Here is an 18,467-nt window from a genome sequence, read left to right on the forward strand (position 1 = left end):
ACCTCCAAATCTTCAACAAGGCAAAAAAACAAAAAACAAAACATGAGCAGGAAAGAAACGTTCCTAACCTATATCAACACTGAAGATAATCCTCACAGGTGGAAACATCCACAAACTCAACACACAGGAGCAAGAAACGTAAGGAGAGAAGAGAAAAGGCGGAGACGAAGCGGACGCTTGACAAAGGAATGCATGCAAGCGTTGTCCTTGTGTAAACTGGTGCTAGAGAACTGCAGGTCCACAAAGGCAGAGACAACAGTCACGGTAGCAGTCCTTCAATTGTGTGTAGTCTGTGGACTGAAGATGAATAAACATGAATAAAACACAACTGTGAGCAGGTCAGAAGGGGAACACTGCTGTGGTAGAGTTAGCAGTACCAAAGGCTAAATCCTGACCTTTTTTTTTTTTTTTTTTTCTTACAACATTCATTCATACATAGTTTCATCGGTAGACATGTGCTATTTATGATGTCATTTTAGAAGTTACTAAATCATACATTTGGCTTTAGAAGACTGAGCAAAAAAAAAAATACTGGGACAAAGTTCACAACATTACAGTGGTAAAAATGGATATTCTTTCACTGCTTTCTGAAAGCAAAATGAAACTTGGAAAGGAGCACAACAGTGCAAGAGCTGGATCGAGTGTCCTGCAATGGAGAGCCCCACGCGGCTCCACCTCACTCAAGTTCAGGACAGGCCAGCAGAGACAATAAGTAAGTTAACTAACAAAGTTGTCCAAGGATAGAGGAGCAGTAAATCAGTAGACATCTCTTTTGCATTACAAACATTTTTGTAGGGCTTCACATTATCTTCATATGTAAGCATTTTTTTATACAAATAGGGAAGAAAAAAAAAACAAAACATATTCATAACATGTTATAAAGCACCGTGGATTAAAAGATGAAGTAACTCTATTCATAAAAAGTCTTTTAGTTTGAATAAAACAATCCTCTCAATTGTGATTTATCATTAAAAGGCATATACTGAGTGTATATAGGTTGCTTTGCATACAAAAGACAATACTTTGAAGGTCTGTATTTAGTGATTAAATCATTAATTAAAAAGAAGGGGGGGGGGGGGGGGAATAGCACCAGTTTTCGGCATCTCTAACCTGAGAAAATTTTGTGATACAACATAACGGCTGCCGCCTTTCAATCTACTTCCCTTTCCTGCTCGTCGACGGCAACTGGCCCCTGCGTTTCGTCGCCGAGTGTTAGTCGCAGGAGAGCAAAACACGGTGGATGTTTGTTACACTTCAGAAGCCTCAGCGGACTCCAAGCAAAGAGGAGAGATTTGTCCGTCTTGTTTACAATCCACCCATTCATCCATCCATCCATCCATCCATCCATCGGTTCAGAAATAAATCCATTTAGTGATCGCTGGCTTGTTGCCAGAGGATTTCAAACTGAGCCTCAGGCTGCTGCTGGTCCTGGAGGGGGCAAGAAGCCAAAAAGATATTAAAAAAAAAAAAAAAAAAAATCAACCCCTCCACTGATCAGAGAAAAAGAATACAAAGTGAAACAAAACAAAAACTGAGGCTATTGGGTCTATCGAGGCTATTGGTGGCTGCGGGTTAGCACACCTTCAAGAGTCTCATCCTCGCTCTGGATGTCTGTGTGTGAGTGTGTTTGACTTTCAGACACTAACGAGTGTGTTTGTCGGGGGGTGGGGTGGTGGTGGTGGTGGTGGTGGGGGGGATGTCCTGAGGGTTAGTCGCGGTGGGTGTTGGCTTCTTGTCGCTTGTCAACATCTGCGTGTTCCAGGCACACTGGGCAGCAGGCGCCTTTTAACTTGACGGGCCGTTTGCACTCGGCCGGCGGACAAGACTCCACAAAGCAGGTCACCTGGGCATCCTGGGGTGAAGAGAGGGGGGGGGGGGGGGGGGGCAAACAGGTCAGTTGCCTTATTAGATTAGACGGGGGGACGAAATGTTCACTGCACAGCTGCGACCAAGAAATCAAGCTGCAGCGCAGAAAGTAAGGCACAAAAACAAGAACAGAGGAACTGGAAGGTTTTATGTCCAGCACAGCCAAAAACTTTCAACAGCCTATTTTCTATAATAAAAAAACAAAACAAAAAAAGTGTCAATGAATGATTTCAATATGTGTGTTATGGGTTGGGCAATTATTTTGTTTGCACTGTCTTGTACTTTTGTTTGGCACAGAACTGTAACTGAAACGTTTTTTGCTCGCGACAAAAACCTCTGCTCAGGTGCTTTACAACAAGGCTGAACAGAACAACGCAGGGCTTTGTTTTAGAGCAACAACACGATGCGTTGAACCAAACTGTTCTTTCCCAGACTCTGTGCTTCTGCCTGCCAAATTTAATTATTACAGAAATCCTCCAATTACAGGGAGGCGTGGAAGAAAGTTTTGGGGGGGGGCTAAGTGGAGAGAGAGAGAGAGCATCAGAAAAGAAAAACTGACGTGTTATCAGGTGTGGTGAGCAAAATTAATGGAGTAGGAAAGATGGCAACGAAGGGCAAGTGGGAGGGGAAGAGAGAGGACCGAGGAAGATCTGAGGCAGCCAGGTTTGGCACGGGGTGGGCAGCTACCAACCCGTGCCAGCAGCTGGCATCGAAAAAAGTGTCAGAGATAAAGAATGACAGGCAGAAAAGTGGCCGGTGCACACAAACACACTGTGGGGAGACGCCGGTGCCAGGAGGAGGGCGCTGCCAAGAGGTGCTGGAAGAGGTGAAACACTTGCGAGGGTGCCAGACAGAGAGAAAGTGGGGCATTTAAACTGGGCAGACGGCTCACACGGAGATGGTTCTGCTGGACAGCCTGTCCTCAAGTGAGAAACATGGACACACTAAAAACACGATCAGCTTCTCGGTGTGAAAAATGAGGGGATTAAGTAGTGTGTGTAAACCATTGGCGCTGCATATTGATTTATATGCTGAACATACTCTGCATTCACATGTGGTGCAGGAGTCCTTTTTCCACCGCTCTCCATCTGTTCGCTCACGTCCCTCGCTATCAGTGCAGTCAGTCTTGCTCAGACGGGCTTCAAGTCTTTTAATCTGCAAAGATACAAGCACACACACATTTACTCCGAGAAGCGGGTTGATTCGACACCGTCACCGCGTCCCCATCTCATGCAACAACTATTGTGAAACATGAGTCACACATTCATGAGAAAGTCCACACTGTGATATATTATATATATATACACACACACCGTATATGCAATATAAACCACCAAATGAGGGACTTTGTGATACTGAACCATCCCACATTCTTTAAACCTGACCAAACCCTCACCCAAAACACACTCTCAATTAACATACTCAACAATCCAGCACTGGACTTTTCATACTTGAACTGCACTGCATCTAAGAGGCTGCAGCTGACCGGAGGACGGGGTCAGGATGCTGGGCCCCCATCCTGAGGAATTAACTGTACCGCGGACACGTTAATGGAAAACATGTCTGTACGTATGGAGCTTTGACTGTGTCTGTGTGTTAGTGCTACAGCATGGCTTCCCTAAACAGACATAGCAGACGTACCACTGCAGCATGTGAAAGAGGAAACCTTGGGGGAACAAGGCCTGTGTAAACGGATGGAACTGTTTGAAATGTCCTTGGAAAAGGAAGAGGGAGGCTCAGCTGTAAATGTTCTATAGATTAGAGTTAAAGAAAATATTCATTTCACCCTTTTTCCATAGCTAAAAATTCAAATGACCTCCACTTTCTGGATAAAGATTACACCGGTTTTATAACATCTACACAGCTCGCTGAACTTTATCTGTTCTTCCCCGGTCATTTACCACACATTACATACAGGCAGACACAGAACGTGTGATGGCAGTTGAATGTGTTGTGCAGGTACCAGCTTGGCAGTACAGTAGGACGATTAAATTACCATCAGAGACTGTCTCTCTGCATTCTGCCACCTAATGCACAGACACAAACACGTTGTAAGACATGTAGATTACCAGCCCGCCACCGGCAGTAAAATGTACACAAGGGGCCAACAAATGCAAACGTAAACAAGGGTCAACAAGAGATGAGTCTGTGCGTTTGTGTGTAGATACAGGCACACGCACCTGCTTTCGTAAACTTGTGATCGTCTTCTGCATGTCGGAGACAAAATCCTGGAAGTCGTTGATCGAGGGTTCAGTGCTTTTTTTGGAGGTCAGAGTTACATTTATCAGAGTGTCTACGGTTTCCTCCACTGGGCTGCAAAGACAAATGGACAGGCATAGAATCACAGCAGATCACCACCAGGAAGCAGGGGTAGGCTACACAGATCAGATCCAGATGTTTTGCTGGGCTGTGTCACCTGGTCTCCTGGATGCTGCTGGCGGGTTTATCGTCTGTGTAGCTGTGCTCAGCTGATCGGCGTCCCCTGAAGTGGTATGACAGGGCGTTGAACTGACCCTTGGTTCTGCAGTCTGGTGGGTTAAACACAACACAACACAACACGCTGCAGTTCACTGTCAGTGGAAAAAAAAAAAAGGATTTCTACATTTTCTTATCCAATATGATAAAACAGAAACAGTGAAGAAACTGATGAGCGCTGCAGGATAAACCAAAACGACCTGCGCAGGAAAATAAGTTGGATCTCATGTTTTTGAGCACAAACATAAACACGGTCACAGATGACTGCTGATGACCCGGCTTCAAAGTGCTGATCCAAGACTCGCTGTGTTACACCATGCCTCACTCTCACGCTGCCATCACTGTGCCCAGATCAAAGAGAACACAAGACACACACACACACACACACAGAGAACCCTGCTCACGCCCCACTACACATCTGGGCCATGCATCAGCACAGAGCATCAACAGGCAGTTCATAACAAAAGTCGGGGGAAGGACAGATGAATGGATCAGGCCCTGCAGTTGGGAGGGACGCGTTTTTTTTTTATCTCTAAACGCTTAAAGTCGGCTGCTCAGACTCACACTGCCTTTGATTTACCAGACAACAGTCTGTAAAAGACAAAGACTATCTAAAAACAACAAGGCTTCCTATCTCATGCTGACAGATCCGCAGGAGCACACAGATGTACGCTCGTACCCTGCTGTGCTGCATGCTAACACACACACGCAGGTCTTTCTGTGGTTGTGAGGACAATCATTGACATAATGCATTCCACAGCCCTGACCGCCTAACCCCAACACTTACCTGAACCTAAACCTGAACCTAAACCTGAACCTAAACCTAACCTGAACTCTAAAACCACGTCTTCACCCTCAGACAGACCTTTGAGGGTGTGTTAGAAAGTGACAGGTCAAAATGTCCTCTCTCCATGAGGTCTATAACTCAAACTGGTTCTCACACAGATAGAAGTACAAGTACACACACACACACACATACACATGCTGCAAGTTCTCAACGGTGTCCTCTCTGTTAATTGAGCCAAACACAACTGTGAATCTGTCAGGAGTTTCACTGACAGACAGACAGAAACGTGCATTAACTCTTCCTCCCTCGCTCCTCCTTTTTTTTTTCTGGCAGGATCTTCTCTGTTTATTAGCTTTTGCTCTTCCCTTGTACATTTTGTCATGGAAGGTCAAACACCAGGCTCAGAATCTGGGATGAAAGGAGAATAATTAAGAGGCACAATGTGCTGCCTATTAAAACGTTGTTGTATTTTTTTTTTTTTCTCCAAGGACAATGAATTTTCTTTTTCATCAAGCTTCTGCATCAAACATAAATTCATTCATCCCAAATGTAGCACAATGCTCAATGTCCCCATGCTGTTCTGAATTGTCACGTAAATCAAACATAACTTTTCAGTGACAGCAGCATAATGTGGCCATTTACGTCACTGAAAAACCAAAGGCTGTGGAGCAATACTCAACATAAATCAACAAAGTTCACCATTATGGCCGCTCAGTGTTCTGTTAAAACAATCACTGCACGGCTCACAGATCCAAAGGTTTAATCTAATATCTGAGATTATCACTCGTAATCTAAGCCATTTGCTCATTTCACAACTGATCGTATCTCCAAATAAATGATACAAGGCAAACCGTCTCTATAAACCCTCACACTGGTTTCTTATAACAGCAGGGGGTGCCTCTTCATTCAGCTCCTTTTGGCTTTGTCAGCTGCACCCACGGGTGGAATGTTTAAACATCCAGGATTTTAACTCCAAATACCGTCTCTGACCCCTGCAATTAGCAGGAGCCGTCTGTGAAAAGCATAACATCGCTTATATCATAACTGAAGTGGTGATCCAGCAGAGCAGCAATGGCAATGAAACTTCATAGCTTTATTTATAAAAAAGAAAAAAAAAAAATCAACATCTGACACATGGAAGCTTTGCCTGTCTTGAAGCCAGAGAAATGATCCCTGATGTTCGGTCCAACCTCCTTTTCGTTAGGAGGAGCTCCAGCTTGAGAAAAGACGTTTATTCTTCCCAGTTTCACACACAGTCATGCAACATTTACACTGAGTGACATCCACCTGACATGAGCCCAACATGCAGGCGCGCTGTCAAGAGAAGTGCGGTCATAGAGTAACCTTGTTCCTTTTCAAAGTAGTGCTCTAAACTGTAACATATAACCAGTGATTAGTGTGAAGAAGATGTTATCAAAGGGAAACAAAGGGTGAGGATACTGTATGGCTTTCATTTAACAGCCCACATACTGGACCAGTGTAGAAACCACTGCCTGAGACGTCCAGGCAACTTCCTGTGCTGTTCTCCCATGTGATCTTTCATCACGAAAAAATGCATATGCTTTAAAAGATGGGACCATGAGAGGTAATGGTTCTGTAAGTCACAGTGTTTTCAGAATAAGTCACACTGGATATGGAAGACATTTAACCTGCAGATCATATCAGAGCTAACGTGTAAACTGATACCATCAAAGTCTTTTTTTGAAAGTGAGACCTTTTAAAAATTTTAACAGCCTTTATTTTGTATTCCAACAAATCCTATATTAGTCAGGCCTGTAGTCTTAATTTTTATTACTGTGTCAAATAAGAGTTAATCATCATGACGGTTATGATCATGAGTGAAACTCTCCTTACCTTCACAGCAGTCCTGCCACATGCGCAGGTCAATCTGAGGGATGTCGTCACAGCTGCCGTAGCCGTGGGGCAGCTCCGCCACCCTGAAGACGTCCTGCTGGATGCGTGTGATGTTGTCTCCGTTGTCACACAGCACCCGAGTCAGAGAAGCCTGCTTCAGCTGGGTCAGCTGGGCAGGAGTGAACACGCCTGGGTTTTCATACCAGAATCTGAACAAGACAAGGAGAAAGGGAAGTGAATGAGATTCCTTTTCACCTCTCCCACTCTGAAGTGGAGAAAGACTCAGGGGGTTTACTTTTACATGATCCCTATAAGAATATTGTGATATAGTCATTGATACTTTTGAATGATCTTCTCAGAAAAAACAACAACACATGGCTAAACAGCTTTAAGAAAGCAACTACAAAGCAAAAAAAACAAACAAAAAGGGGAAAGGGAACGACGAAGGACCCTTGAAAGTGAGTGTCTGGATGAAGTGGACACATTTTTTCATGTCATCAGAGAAATATGTTTGTGAATGGTGGGGTGAGACGTGTAACTGTACCTGTCACCATCCCGCAGGCGTTTGAACTGAGTTGCCAGCAGGCACATGAGGGTGGGCCCCAACCTACTACCAGGGACCAGGTCTTCAGCCATTAGGGCAGGGAACAGGTCAATGTTCAGAGGTGTGCCATACAGCCTGCCAAACAGGAAGCACCGTGTACATATGTTGATGCAGAGAGTCATTATATAGCACAAAGCTTCCCTGAAGTAACTCAAGTCAAACCAAGACTGTTTGTCTGAAAATGATAAGAACTTTCTCTCTTTAAACTGTTCATATGTATGACTATCACCTACAGTTACCTGGTTCCATTTGGTGCATACTGGTTCCAAGCCAAGTTACTAAAAATACGAATCATAACCTTCAGTTTATTATTACCTCTGCAGTTTCTCTCTGACGCTTGGATTCTTAATCTCGTTCCTCAGTTCATCAAACGTCTGAGCTGAGGTCAGGTTGCAAAAGGTCCTGTAATCGTTGTATGGTGGTATGCCATGATCCCGTCCCCTCTGTATGTTCATGGCAGCCAGGTCCAGAGCCACAGCGTGGGCCATCGAGAACAACCTCTCAGTCAGCTCCGTGTTGAGCAGCTGTGTGGTAACCCGCATTTTCCCAGCGACGCCAAAGAGCCCACGAAGGAGCGGGTCAATGCCGCCCTCGTTCACGATGCGGAACGGGGAGAAGAAGGCGCGGTGCAGCGAGATGTGTCCCTGGGGGATAGGCTGGAAGTCCTCATCTAACCTGTAGAGCACCGGGTTGATGAGAGTGTGTCCGAAACGGAAAGCAGCAGTGGCGAAAGCACTGAGGATGCCGGAATTAACATTGGGGTCATAGCCGGCGTATTGCCCCATCATCTTCATGCCTGCCTCACCCAGGATCTGGGATATGGGAAAAAGAACGTAAACACATTTCTTCTAACTATCTTTTTGGAGAAATAATCAGAGAAACAGAGGTCAAAAAAGAGAACAAGGAGAAGCAGCAGCATAACAAAGGAACATTAGACCTGAGCTGACAGCTGTTACCTTTGGCAGCCAGTGACTGTAGGTGATGTGCTGCATCTGGGCCCCGACTATCTTCCTGGCCTCGTGGTAGATGGTGTCCCCGTCCCAGTGGGGATTCAGTCTCAGTAGCTCAGTGGCGATGCGGTTGTGCTCCCTGAACCACACCGTGTGCATGGCGGTCAAACCAAGCTGCTCATTGGCTCGGTGGTCTCCCGCCAAGAAACATGGAATCGGACTCTCATTCTCATCCCTCATACACTCAGTCGGTGGCCCGGTGGCAAATGGCAGAAGCGGCTTCCCTGTTCGCTGGATGATACCTTGCCGGAGCAGACCCCTTTGGCTGGCCAAATCTCGGATTTCCTCGGATTCATGTCGTGAGCTGCCGTAAACGTTTGAAGCATCGATGTAGGAAGTCAGCTGGTTGATCTGCTCTCTTGGATATACGCTGTTCATGAGTAGGGATGTCATCCCGCTGCCGCACACAGGGCTGGAGCGGACAAAGAACATGCAGCGGGCGCCGCTTCGAAGCTGCCGAGGGTCATTGGGGGGGAACTGGATCGGGAAGCAGGGTGGGTCGTTGGTGCAGACCTGAGCGCACAGCTGGCCGTCGATGAACCGTGACTGGCTGAGGGCGGCCACTGTTGAGTCCAAGTCGTGGTCTAGGAACTGACCCCACTGCATCAGCATGTGTGTGTAGCGGTCATCGGGAGTGATGGTCTCCGTTCCAATCATCGTGGTAGACACCAGCCTCGGCAGTGGCAACCTGTATCCATTATGCAGCCGCTCAGTGGCGCCTCTGGGCAGGTTAAAGCCGTTATCATAGACGGACTTCAGGAGCCGTTCAAAGGCGGTGAGCGAGGCGCCCCACATAGGGTGCTGCAGGTTGTTGCAGGTACCGTCGTGGCTGCGGTACTTCTGGTGGAAGCAAATATCGGAGCAGTTGTTGAAGCGGCGGTGGGCTGTGCAGCCGGACAGATTGGCAATCACATCCAGAAAGTGGGGAGACACCAGGTCATTGTACCGAAATGCTGTGGAAAGGAAACAAAGGATAAAAGGCAAATGATTTGTTAAAATAAATTCAAATTTAGATGTGTAAATATCTGAAGTAAAAAAATATTAGGAAAGCTGTTACTTCCACCCTTCAGTTGTTAGACTGTGCAGTAATGTAGAGTCAGTTAATAGGATTCACAAACAGGTATCAAATATCTTTTACAGTAGACACAGTCATTCACTCCTGCACTCAGACTGGAAAGAGCCTCCTGTCCTGAGGGCACAGGTGGCAGCATTTCACTAACCTGCCCTGACTCGCTTTGATACTTTAAAGCACATCAGTGTGTGTGTGTGTGTGTGTGTGTGTGACTGACTGACTGTGATATGTTAGCAAAGTGGTGTTATGGTTATGCATGAGAACAAGTGTTAAGTGTGTGTGTGGCCCCCCCAACCCCCACCCAACTCTCTCTCTCTCTCTCTCTCTCTCTCTCTCACACACACAGAGTCTCTATTTCACACATTATTTGCATGTTGTGTGGTTTTGTATGTGTATATGTGTGAGTGGGGAAAACTGAGGCACTGCCGTCCCAGATGAAGTCGAGCTACAATCAAAACATCACGTTTGTTTCTGCTGACGGGCAGAAATCTCTCTGTTAACTTGGTTTGGGGCCAGTGCAACAATGAACATTTGGTTGTTGGCATAAGTAGTGAAAACACTGTCTCTCTTTGTTCCTATTTCACAGAGCTCTATTCTTTTCCCCTTCTCTCTTCCTCCAACACTATTTTGTTTTTGTTTTTTTTTTTTTGAAAATGTCCCTCTCAACAACCTGCGACTCCTTTCTCCTGTTTTTTTTTTTTTGTCCTTTATAAATCTAAAATTTTCCAAAGCACCACATGTGACACATCATGTATAGCATTTGACCTTTGTGCTGTTAAATCTCACTCTCTATTACCAGTGTTTTTGTGCCACATGTGTGTGTGTGTGTGTGGAACTATATGGTGCTCCAGTTTTCTTCCTTGGACCAACACTGGACCTTTTTCCATACATATGTGAAGGCAAACAAAGACAGACACTTATGCATCTAAACATCCAATTTAACCCATGCTCTCCTCGTCTCATGCATGTGTAAGTAAGAAAAATCTGCACACAAACACAAACTGTCTTAAAATTTGTCCTGTGACTGGAGCTTTGTGTTGTGTGGTGTGACACAGGGCTAATAAAACTGTTTATGGGCTCCTCGTCAACTGTTCTGCGATGATTACATCTCCACGTCCCGGGGTCATTGCTTCAGAGAAAATGGCACACAGATGGAGGGCTTACACACACACACACAGCCAAATGTAAGCTCACAATAACACGGTCATTCATTAAGTGGTTGAGAATTGAATTACTGGCTGCATGAGACTTTGCTTAGGGAGAGTGGATGGCAGCTTCTTACTGAATTCACAATGAGGCTTTAAAAGGATGATGAAGAATTCTGTAATTTGTTCAAACCAATATTACTAAATGTGTACAGTATGCATATACATCCATATCTGTATTAGTGTGATGTGTGAGATTGTGTCCATTGATTTGTGTGTTGTTCAGAGCAACAGACCCACAGACTCAGCTGGATCACTTGTATTAGCATCGACTGGAGCTTTCCCATCTCAGCTGACAAGAGCAGTACAGATATTTTAAAAATGAACAAGCTTCTTTACTGTTTCCTTCTATTTACACCTGTATATAATAAATAAAAGCTTATCTCAGGTAAGGTAAAAAAAAATCATTTGTAATCACAGCCTCTTCCTACGTGCTCATCTCTTCATGCAGATCCTAAACTGCAAAAATGATTATCAGCAGCAATTTGAGTCCCCAGAAAACAAGCTGAAATCATTTTGTCTTGATGGCGTCATCCCCTTTAAATGTACAAACACCTACCAGTCATTTCCTCCGAGCAGTAAGCTGTTCCAGTGGTTATTCCCCATGCAATGAATGGGAGCATAATCAGCAGCAATGGTGTGCCAAAGGCCCCGCCCTGCAACCCCAGTAAACCCGAGAGCAGACTCCCATGGGCCCACCGAGGCTGACGACGCCCTGACAGAAAGCAGCAGCAGCACTTGGCTTTTTTCAGACACCAGATGCCTGTGACGATGTGACACTCTCCTTCATGGAGGTGATGCTAAACTCAATGTGAAGCTACAGTCTAAGCTAGGTATAGTCTTTTTCATAAGGGTTTGCAGACACGTGCACAGTGAGAGATGTGATCAGGGATAAAATAACAAAGGCACAACCACCTGGTTCGGACCCTTCTGCATGTAGCACAGTAGGTTATGAGGCTCACCCGTGCCGTTGGTGTCGACCATGAGACCCTGGTTGACGTGGTTCTGGATGAGAAGAAGCGTTTGCTCGAAGATCTCCCCAGCACGCGCCTGCTCCACCGTGTAGGGGTCACGGGGGGTACCGGAAAAGAGCTAGCAACTCTCCTGGGGTACGAGGCTGACTGGAGGGATGAGGGGTCGGGAGATGGGGATGTTAGGGAGGTGGGAGAGAAGGAAAGAGGGACAGAGGAGAAGGGACAATGAATATGGTCTTATGTGGTGACAAAGCAAAAGGAGTCAGAAACAGTAAATCAAGTAAAGAAAGGAGTGAGAGAGAGAGACAAATAAAAAGAAAACAATCCCATGTTCAAACCACATTCTTCTGGTTGCATTTTTTTTTTTTCTCTTTTCCTTGAGGGCAGCAGAAGCAGGCAGAGCTTTCTCGGACTCTTTCCAAAACATGTCTCTGCTGCAGCAGCTACAGCTGGTCAGAGAGTTCAAACAAGGAGAAGCCCGGAACATGCACAAACATCTTAGTCATTTCACTCATGAGTTGGATCTCCTCCATCACAAGCCTACCGCTGAGTCTGCGCGCATGACTCTGTGTTGTTCCTGCTTCCACTCCCCTCTTGAAGACCACAGGACTGCTGTACTACCACCTCAAGTTATTTCTTAAACACGCATTTACACTGCAGCCTTTAAAGCTCAGCCAGAGTTGGATGTAAGTGTATGGCTAACCATTAGGCCACGCGCCAGACCCACAGGTGTTCTACCCAGAACATGTTGAAAAACAGAAAACATTGAAAAATTGTCTCATTTTGCGTGGCACATTTAGATGATGTCATAATGCACATGTACGCCAAGTTACTATGGAAACGTCAACACTTCATTTGACATCTTATTTTTGTGTTAAAAACAGAACGTTTGTCAAAAATCCGTTATTATTATTATTGCAATCCACTCCAAATGCATATATTCTATAATAAACAAAGAACATCATATAGAAAACAGAGCCTGTGAACTATCTAATGATATAAATATGGATTCTATTAGAAAAACCTCTTCCTCCTGCACCTGGCAACAGTAATGCTGGTGTGATGCTGGTGTGATGCTGGGGAAACTGTTGCCAAGACTTATCAGCGGTGAGCTTTTTCATGTGGAAAATTGCTGCCTTAACAGCGTTTAGTTTTGATCAGTTCGAAATCTGGCAACACGGAGGCACTTTGTTTCTAGAATGAACAGCTGCTTCCATCAGCAAACAACACTCAGGGTCTAACTGTCTGACACTCAGCAGCGACACCAGCCAACGTGCTACTAGCCTTTCTCCTGCTCTCATCTCTCGCTCCAGTGTCCGTCTGCCTCCTTTTTCTGTGATCTGTCATTAAATCCCCTCGTCTTCATTTACGTTTACCGCTGTGTGCATCTCTCTTCTCCACGCGTGTCTGTGTGCATGTGCGTTTGTGTATATGTACATATATGCATGCCAAGAAAAGCACAACTGCTAACCGCATCACTCAAGATGAGTTACAGTGAAACCACCTACATCTCTTACAGTGATCTCTAACAGATAAACAGAGACCTCAAGACACATTATATCCTGTATGATCCCAAAAATGATTACACTGGCACACCACTGAAAAGAGGTAAAGATATAATGTAAAGCTGTTCGGAACCAGTCACAGATACTGACTGCAGCTGTCAGAGTAAGTGTCTGACCATATGGCCGTTAGTGTTCTGATCTGAAACTTTAAAACTGCAAACCCTTTGCACTGAACCGTCAGAGGTGGTGGTCACAATCTCCACGATCTCTGAGACTCGCAGTAATATTAGCAGCCCTTTTGAATGACCACGCTCTGGTCCCTGAAGGCTCTGACTCAACCTTAGAACATGCGAGTCATGCGCCAACATGATGTGAGACAAGCTATTTGTGTTCTTACTTAGGCCCCATGAGCATGGAAGTCTGGCCTGAGTCTGACTGACAGAATATTTCAATTAGTCTAGATGTTAAAGGAGTAACGACAGAATGTTGATGCTTAGTGCTCAGTAATTGTGTGACTTTCACCTTTCTGATGTGTGATAAAGCACAAAAAATATGGAACTGCATTGAGTTGTAAACTTAGCACCAAGCACTGGCTGTACATGAGCTTTTCTCTATAGCAGACATCCTATGGTAAAAAAAAATAAATAAAAATAACACCATCTTTCTTGGGGAACAGCTTCTTTGGGTAAACTATGCCCTTCAATGCTTAGCTGCTTCATAAACATGACATGACAGCATCAATGATCGCTTCCACATATTTGTGACTCAACCCCCAGTTTGTGTGACAACATATTACAAGTCTTTACAGTGTTTTACAAATGTGCACATCTTATAAATACTGTACTGTGTAAATCATTTTGAGTGCTTCTGTTCAGGAGAAGACATAAGGTAAGGGGTCCGTGTGTGTGTGTCCTCACAGAGACGGAAGTACAAACAACTGTGGTTGTATGTGTGTGTGTGTGTGTGTGTGTGTGTGTGTGTGTGTGTGTGTGTGTGTGTGTGTGTGTGTGTGTGTATGTGTGTGTGTGTGTGTGTGTGTGTGTTGGGTGAGTTTCTCTTATCTTACCCATCAAAGAGACGTCTCCTCGTGGACTCAATAGCGCTGTCCACATTACGGATGGCCTGCTCTATGGATGTGCTCACAAAGGTGTCTCCCTCTCTGCTGACTGCAGGAACTGTGGTCCGACAGACAGACAGACAGACAGAGAGTCTGATCACAGCTGAACCAAGTTCAAAAACTTCTACACAACTGAAAAGACAAAACACAAACCGTAGGTTGCTCATAGCAACTCGCAACTAAAAGTTCTTCATCACCTTTTCCATTTGTGACTGCAAATGTTACAAGGAAATATTTAATGTAGTATTTATGCTATTTACACACACAACTCAGTGCCACTATGTTCACTATATTCTTACTGTACATGAGCTTAGCAATGCTCAAACGAGTGTTAGGAGTAAAAACAGTGGTTAGTATATAGAGCTTGGGTTTAACTAGTGTTCCCAGCTGAGTCCTGTAAGTGACTTCAGCTTCAGCTTCCCTCCTGGAGCTGGAGCGAACACATTTCTGGCACACTCCGTCACCATCTTAGTGTGCCACTGAAAACAGTGACTGAAAATTGTGACGTGAGGACCGAGACGGTCCAACAACAACTGAGCACATTGATAGAGTTTATGGTTCACCAGCAGAGTGCTGTGTGTCTGACCTGAGAAGTCTCAGCAGGGAACAGCAACACACACAGGGCAGAGCTGCAGCAGAGTGTGACTGAATTACTGACCGACTTGGACAAAGAAGATCAACAGACGGTTTCTCGCTCTGTGGACTGTAGCTACAACATATACCGAACATGCTGCATGGACACTGACAGCACAAACCTGTCAGGCTACGAGGCGCTGACATCAGCTGTTTCTTACCTGTGACGGTGAGCACCATGCTGGCAACCTGGTAGCCAATGGGATTGCGAGCGACACACTCGTAGCGTCCAGCATCAGCGGTGCCCACGTCCTTCACCTCCAGGTAACCCTCGGGGCTGATGTGGAACTTCCCGCTTTCTGTCACCTGTACGCCATCCTGGGGGAGAGGAGGTTGAAGGAGACAAAAGGGGAAAAGGTCATGGCCCCCTGGGAACTAGCATGTGTAGGTGGGGATCAAATTACGAGACAGTCATTAAGTCCTATGTCAGACCAATTAATCACTCCGTTGCTTCATTGGTTTAATATATAAAAATGACAAATAGAGTAACCACAGATTTTTCCTGACCCCAGTCTCTTTCTTCTTCACCACTCTCTTTCAACCACTTCAGTCTAACCCCATGACCTCTGAGGTGGTGAGGTGATGGGCACCTTACTCAGCCAACAGGAGCTTGATCATCTAACCTTGTTCCAGGTGAGGACAGGTTGTGGCTGGCCCTGAGCGCTGCAGGGAATCTGGACATCCTGGCCAGACTCAACCGTCAGGTCCCTTGGAGCATTTGTGAAAACAGGCGTTACTGAATGAGTTAAAACATACACACACACACACACACGTGTTAATGATTATGCACCAATGGTCCAGGCGGGGTACATGTAAAATGAATTTTGCAATCAATCATAGCAGACATGAAACTCTGAGACCGATCTTAATGTTTTGCTGTCCTGCATATACTCAAAGCACTCACAGTGTTTGTGTTACACTGCAGTTGCTATTTTTCTTTTCCTCTATTACAGGGCCGCACAACATTAAACAGCTTAAAGTCAGCGGCGGAGCTCAAAGGGAGATGAAGGCGCACTGTTTATTAAAAGAAAATAATGCAGTGCTTCATTTCATAGAGAAAAAAAAAAAATCTGTTGCTGTTCATGCAACGATTTTCAGTTTTTTTTTCCCCTTTTAATATGCTGTGCCAGCAGCGTCTGTCATCTTTTGTTTTCAAACTATTAACTTCACCTCACAGACATTATACACAAAACAGCTGTTTTGCATTTGTGTACAGAGACTGTGTAGGTCAACCATCCCTGACTGCACCTTGACTACATCACTAGCACAAACACAAACACAAACACGTGTTGAGCAGAGAATGAGTCGTGTGTTCTGCTGTACAGTCTAAGCTTCGTGATGGGACCGCTCTGCAGCTGAGGTGTTTGAGGTGGGAGAGGGTGCATGTTTGCCCCCCCCCCCCCCCCCCCCCCCCCCTCACACACCACGTTCACATTCCTGCATGGTTCCCATGCAGCAGCCAGCGGAGAGCCACCTGGCCGTGGGAAAATATCCCACAAGGATGAGTGGGAGGCAGTTTCATAGTAGTCTGACACTAATGAACTGCCTTTAAATCAAAGCTGAACTTTCTAAAACACAGGGCTCACTGCAGTGTACAGTACACAGCTCCAAAGCTGCTGACCGTGTGTTTCCTGTACCACCCTGCGTCACAGAAGATTCAACAATGTGAACACATTAGCATGAAGATAATAACAGTCATACTGAGATGTATGTGGAACGGCCACATCCCCGCTTTCACTTTCCTGTAACGCTTCGTCTATGTCTGCGCTGCGCTCTTAGCATAAGGCAACCATCATACACTGCCAGCACGGCTGTGGGCTCGTACAAGACTTAAACAGTGTGGGGCCATTATGCAACGTGTACTTTGAGCCATGTTAACAGCCATTACTACATGGAAAAACATGGTGTCATCTCTGGATTACAGACTGCCATGCTTTCCTGTGCGAGGCCAAGCCTATAATTTCAGTTACACACACACACACACACACACACACACACACACACACACACAACACAACACAACCATCTGTACACAAGAAACGTACGCGACGTCACACACCAACTACACACACGCCTTCTTCCGAACTAAAACACATGCACACGCAAAATGAATGACACAGTGTGGTAAAATACATACACACACATAAAGATGCACAGCTTGCACACGCAAATGAACCCACACACGCACAGAGCCCCCACGTCTTTCACTGCATACATGCATTGTAACAGTTTAACAGCTGACTCACGTGTAAACGACAAATTATCTGTGAATGAAGGGAACTGCTCCACTCCCCACCTCTTAACATTTTACCACCTAACACCCCCCTCTTCCTCCTCCTCCTCCTCCTCCTCCTCCTCCACAAACACACAGTGTTTGAGGAGAGCCTTACAGCAGCCACGCTAGCAGCCGGTGTATGACAGCCTAGTTTCAGCAGTGTTTTTAAATCCTCTGTCCATGTTCACCATAGCATCATACAGGTCTTTACTGGCTATTAAGTAGATTCGGCATTTACAGTGAACAACTCCATCATGTCCATCATCTACACCCTCACCTCTCTGCTGGATGCTGAGCTGAACAGTCGTGCGCACGGTCCCCACAGGGCTGACCGCCTGGCACTCGTACTGGCCCTCGTCGTGGGCTGCCACCCGAGTGATGCGGAGAGTACCGGAAGACAGGACCACGTGACGGCGATCCAGGGGCAACGGACTGCCCCCCCTCGTCCAGGCAATCACCGGTTGTGGGTAACCACTTGCCTCACAAGGGAAGTCCACCGTGTGACCCTCCAGGACTGACTGGTCCTGTGGTGTGACCGTGAACTGGGGGATCGCTGTGGGCAGAAGGTTAAAAAAAGAAAAAAGAAAACAAGCTGTTTTATTTTGTATGAAAATAAAATCTTGCTGCATAAAACCCTTTACTTGAAATGGCAGGAATGAGGAAAAATTACAGCTGAAGAAAAAAAAAAAGATTTTTGTCAGTGTCAGTTCTGACTGATCATGAGACGCACTAACAGACCCAAACATCTTTGGCATTTGAGAACTGACATCTGCAAGGTCTGGAACAAGAACCCTTTAGATCTGCAAGTAGAAAATAATTAAATGTGTGTGGAGTGTTTAGGCTTAATGCCACTGAGCACTGTCCTTATGATGAGGTGAGACGGTGCAAGCTGATTCAGAAAGCCTTGCTGCTGAATTCGCCTTGTATTGCATGAGTTCCTGTGATCTCAATCACAATAATAGCATTTAAAAAAAATCACTACTTTTGTTGCCTTATTGTCTAGTGTGAATAGACATGAAATGCATTATTATATCAATAAAACGGTTTAGATTTTTAATGGCTTCTAACTAAGTCCTTTGTTTTAAACCCA

The 18,467-nt window shown here is 45.4% G+C and overlaps 1 protein-coding gene across 1 annotated transcript in view; it reads right to left on the bottom strand.

The window, feature by feature from the left end:
• Positions 1–371: 371 nt before the first annotated feature.
• The window catches only part of LOC121197339 (peroxidasin), a 44,072-nt gene continuing 25,976 nt past the window's right edge, over positions 372–18,467 (bottom strand). The window contains 14 exon segments of the mRNA XM_041060904.1: positions 372–1,852; positions 2,908–3,021; positions 4,047–4,179; positions 4,283–4,394; positions 6,983–7,191; positions 7,527–7,661; positions 7,902–8,398; positions 8,543–9,549; positions 11,836–11,950; positions 11,952–11,994; positions 14,419–14,527; positions 15,264–15,420; positions 15,726–15,838; positions 17,655–17,930. Of these exon segments, the coding sequence (XP_040916838.1) occupies positions 1,709–1,852; positions 2,908–3,021; positions 4,047–4,179; positions 4,283–4,394; positions 6,983–7,191; positions 7,527–7,661; positions 7,902–8,398; positions 8,543–9,549; positions 11,836–11,950; positions 11,952–11,994; positions 14,419–14,527; positions 15,264–15,420; positions 15,726–15,838; positions 17,655–17,930 (3,164 nt within the window). The 3' untranslated portion in view covers positions 372–1,708.

Source organism: Toxotes jaculatrix, chromosome 17 (genome assembly GCF_017976425.1).
Source record: "Toxotes jaculatrix isolate fToxJac2 chromosome 17, fToxJac2.pri, whole genome shotgun sequence".
NCBI lineage: Eukaryota > Metazoa > Chordata > Actinopteri > Toxotidae > Toxotes > Toxotes jaculatrix.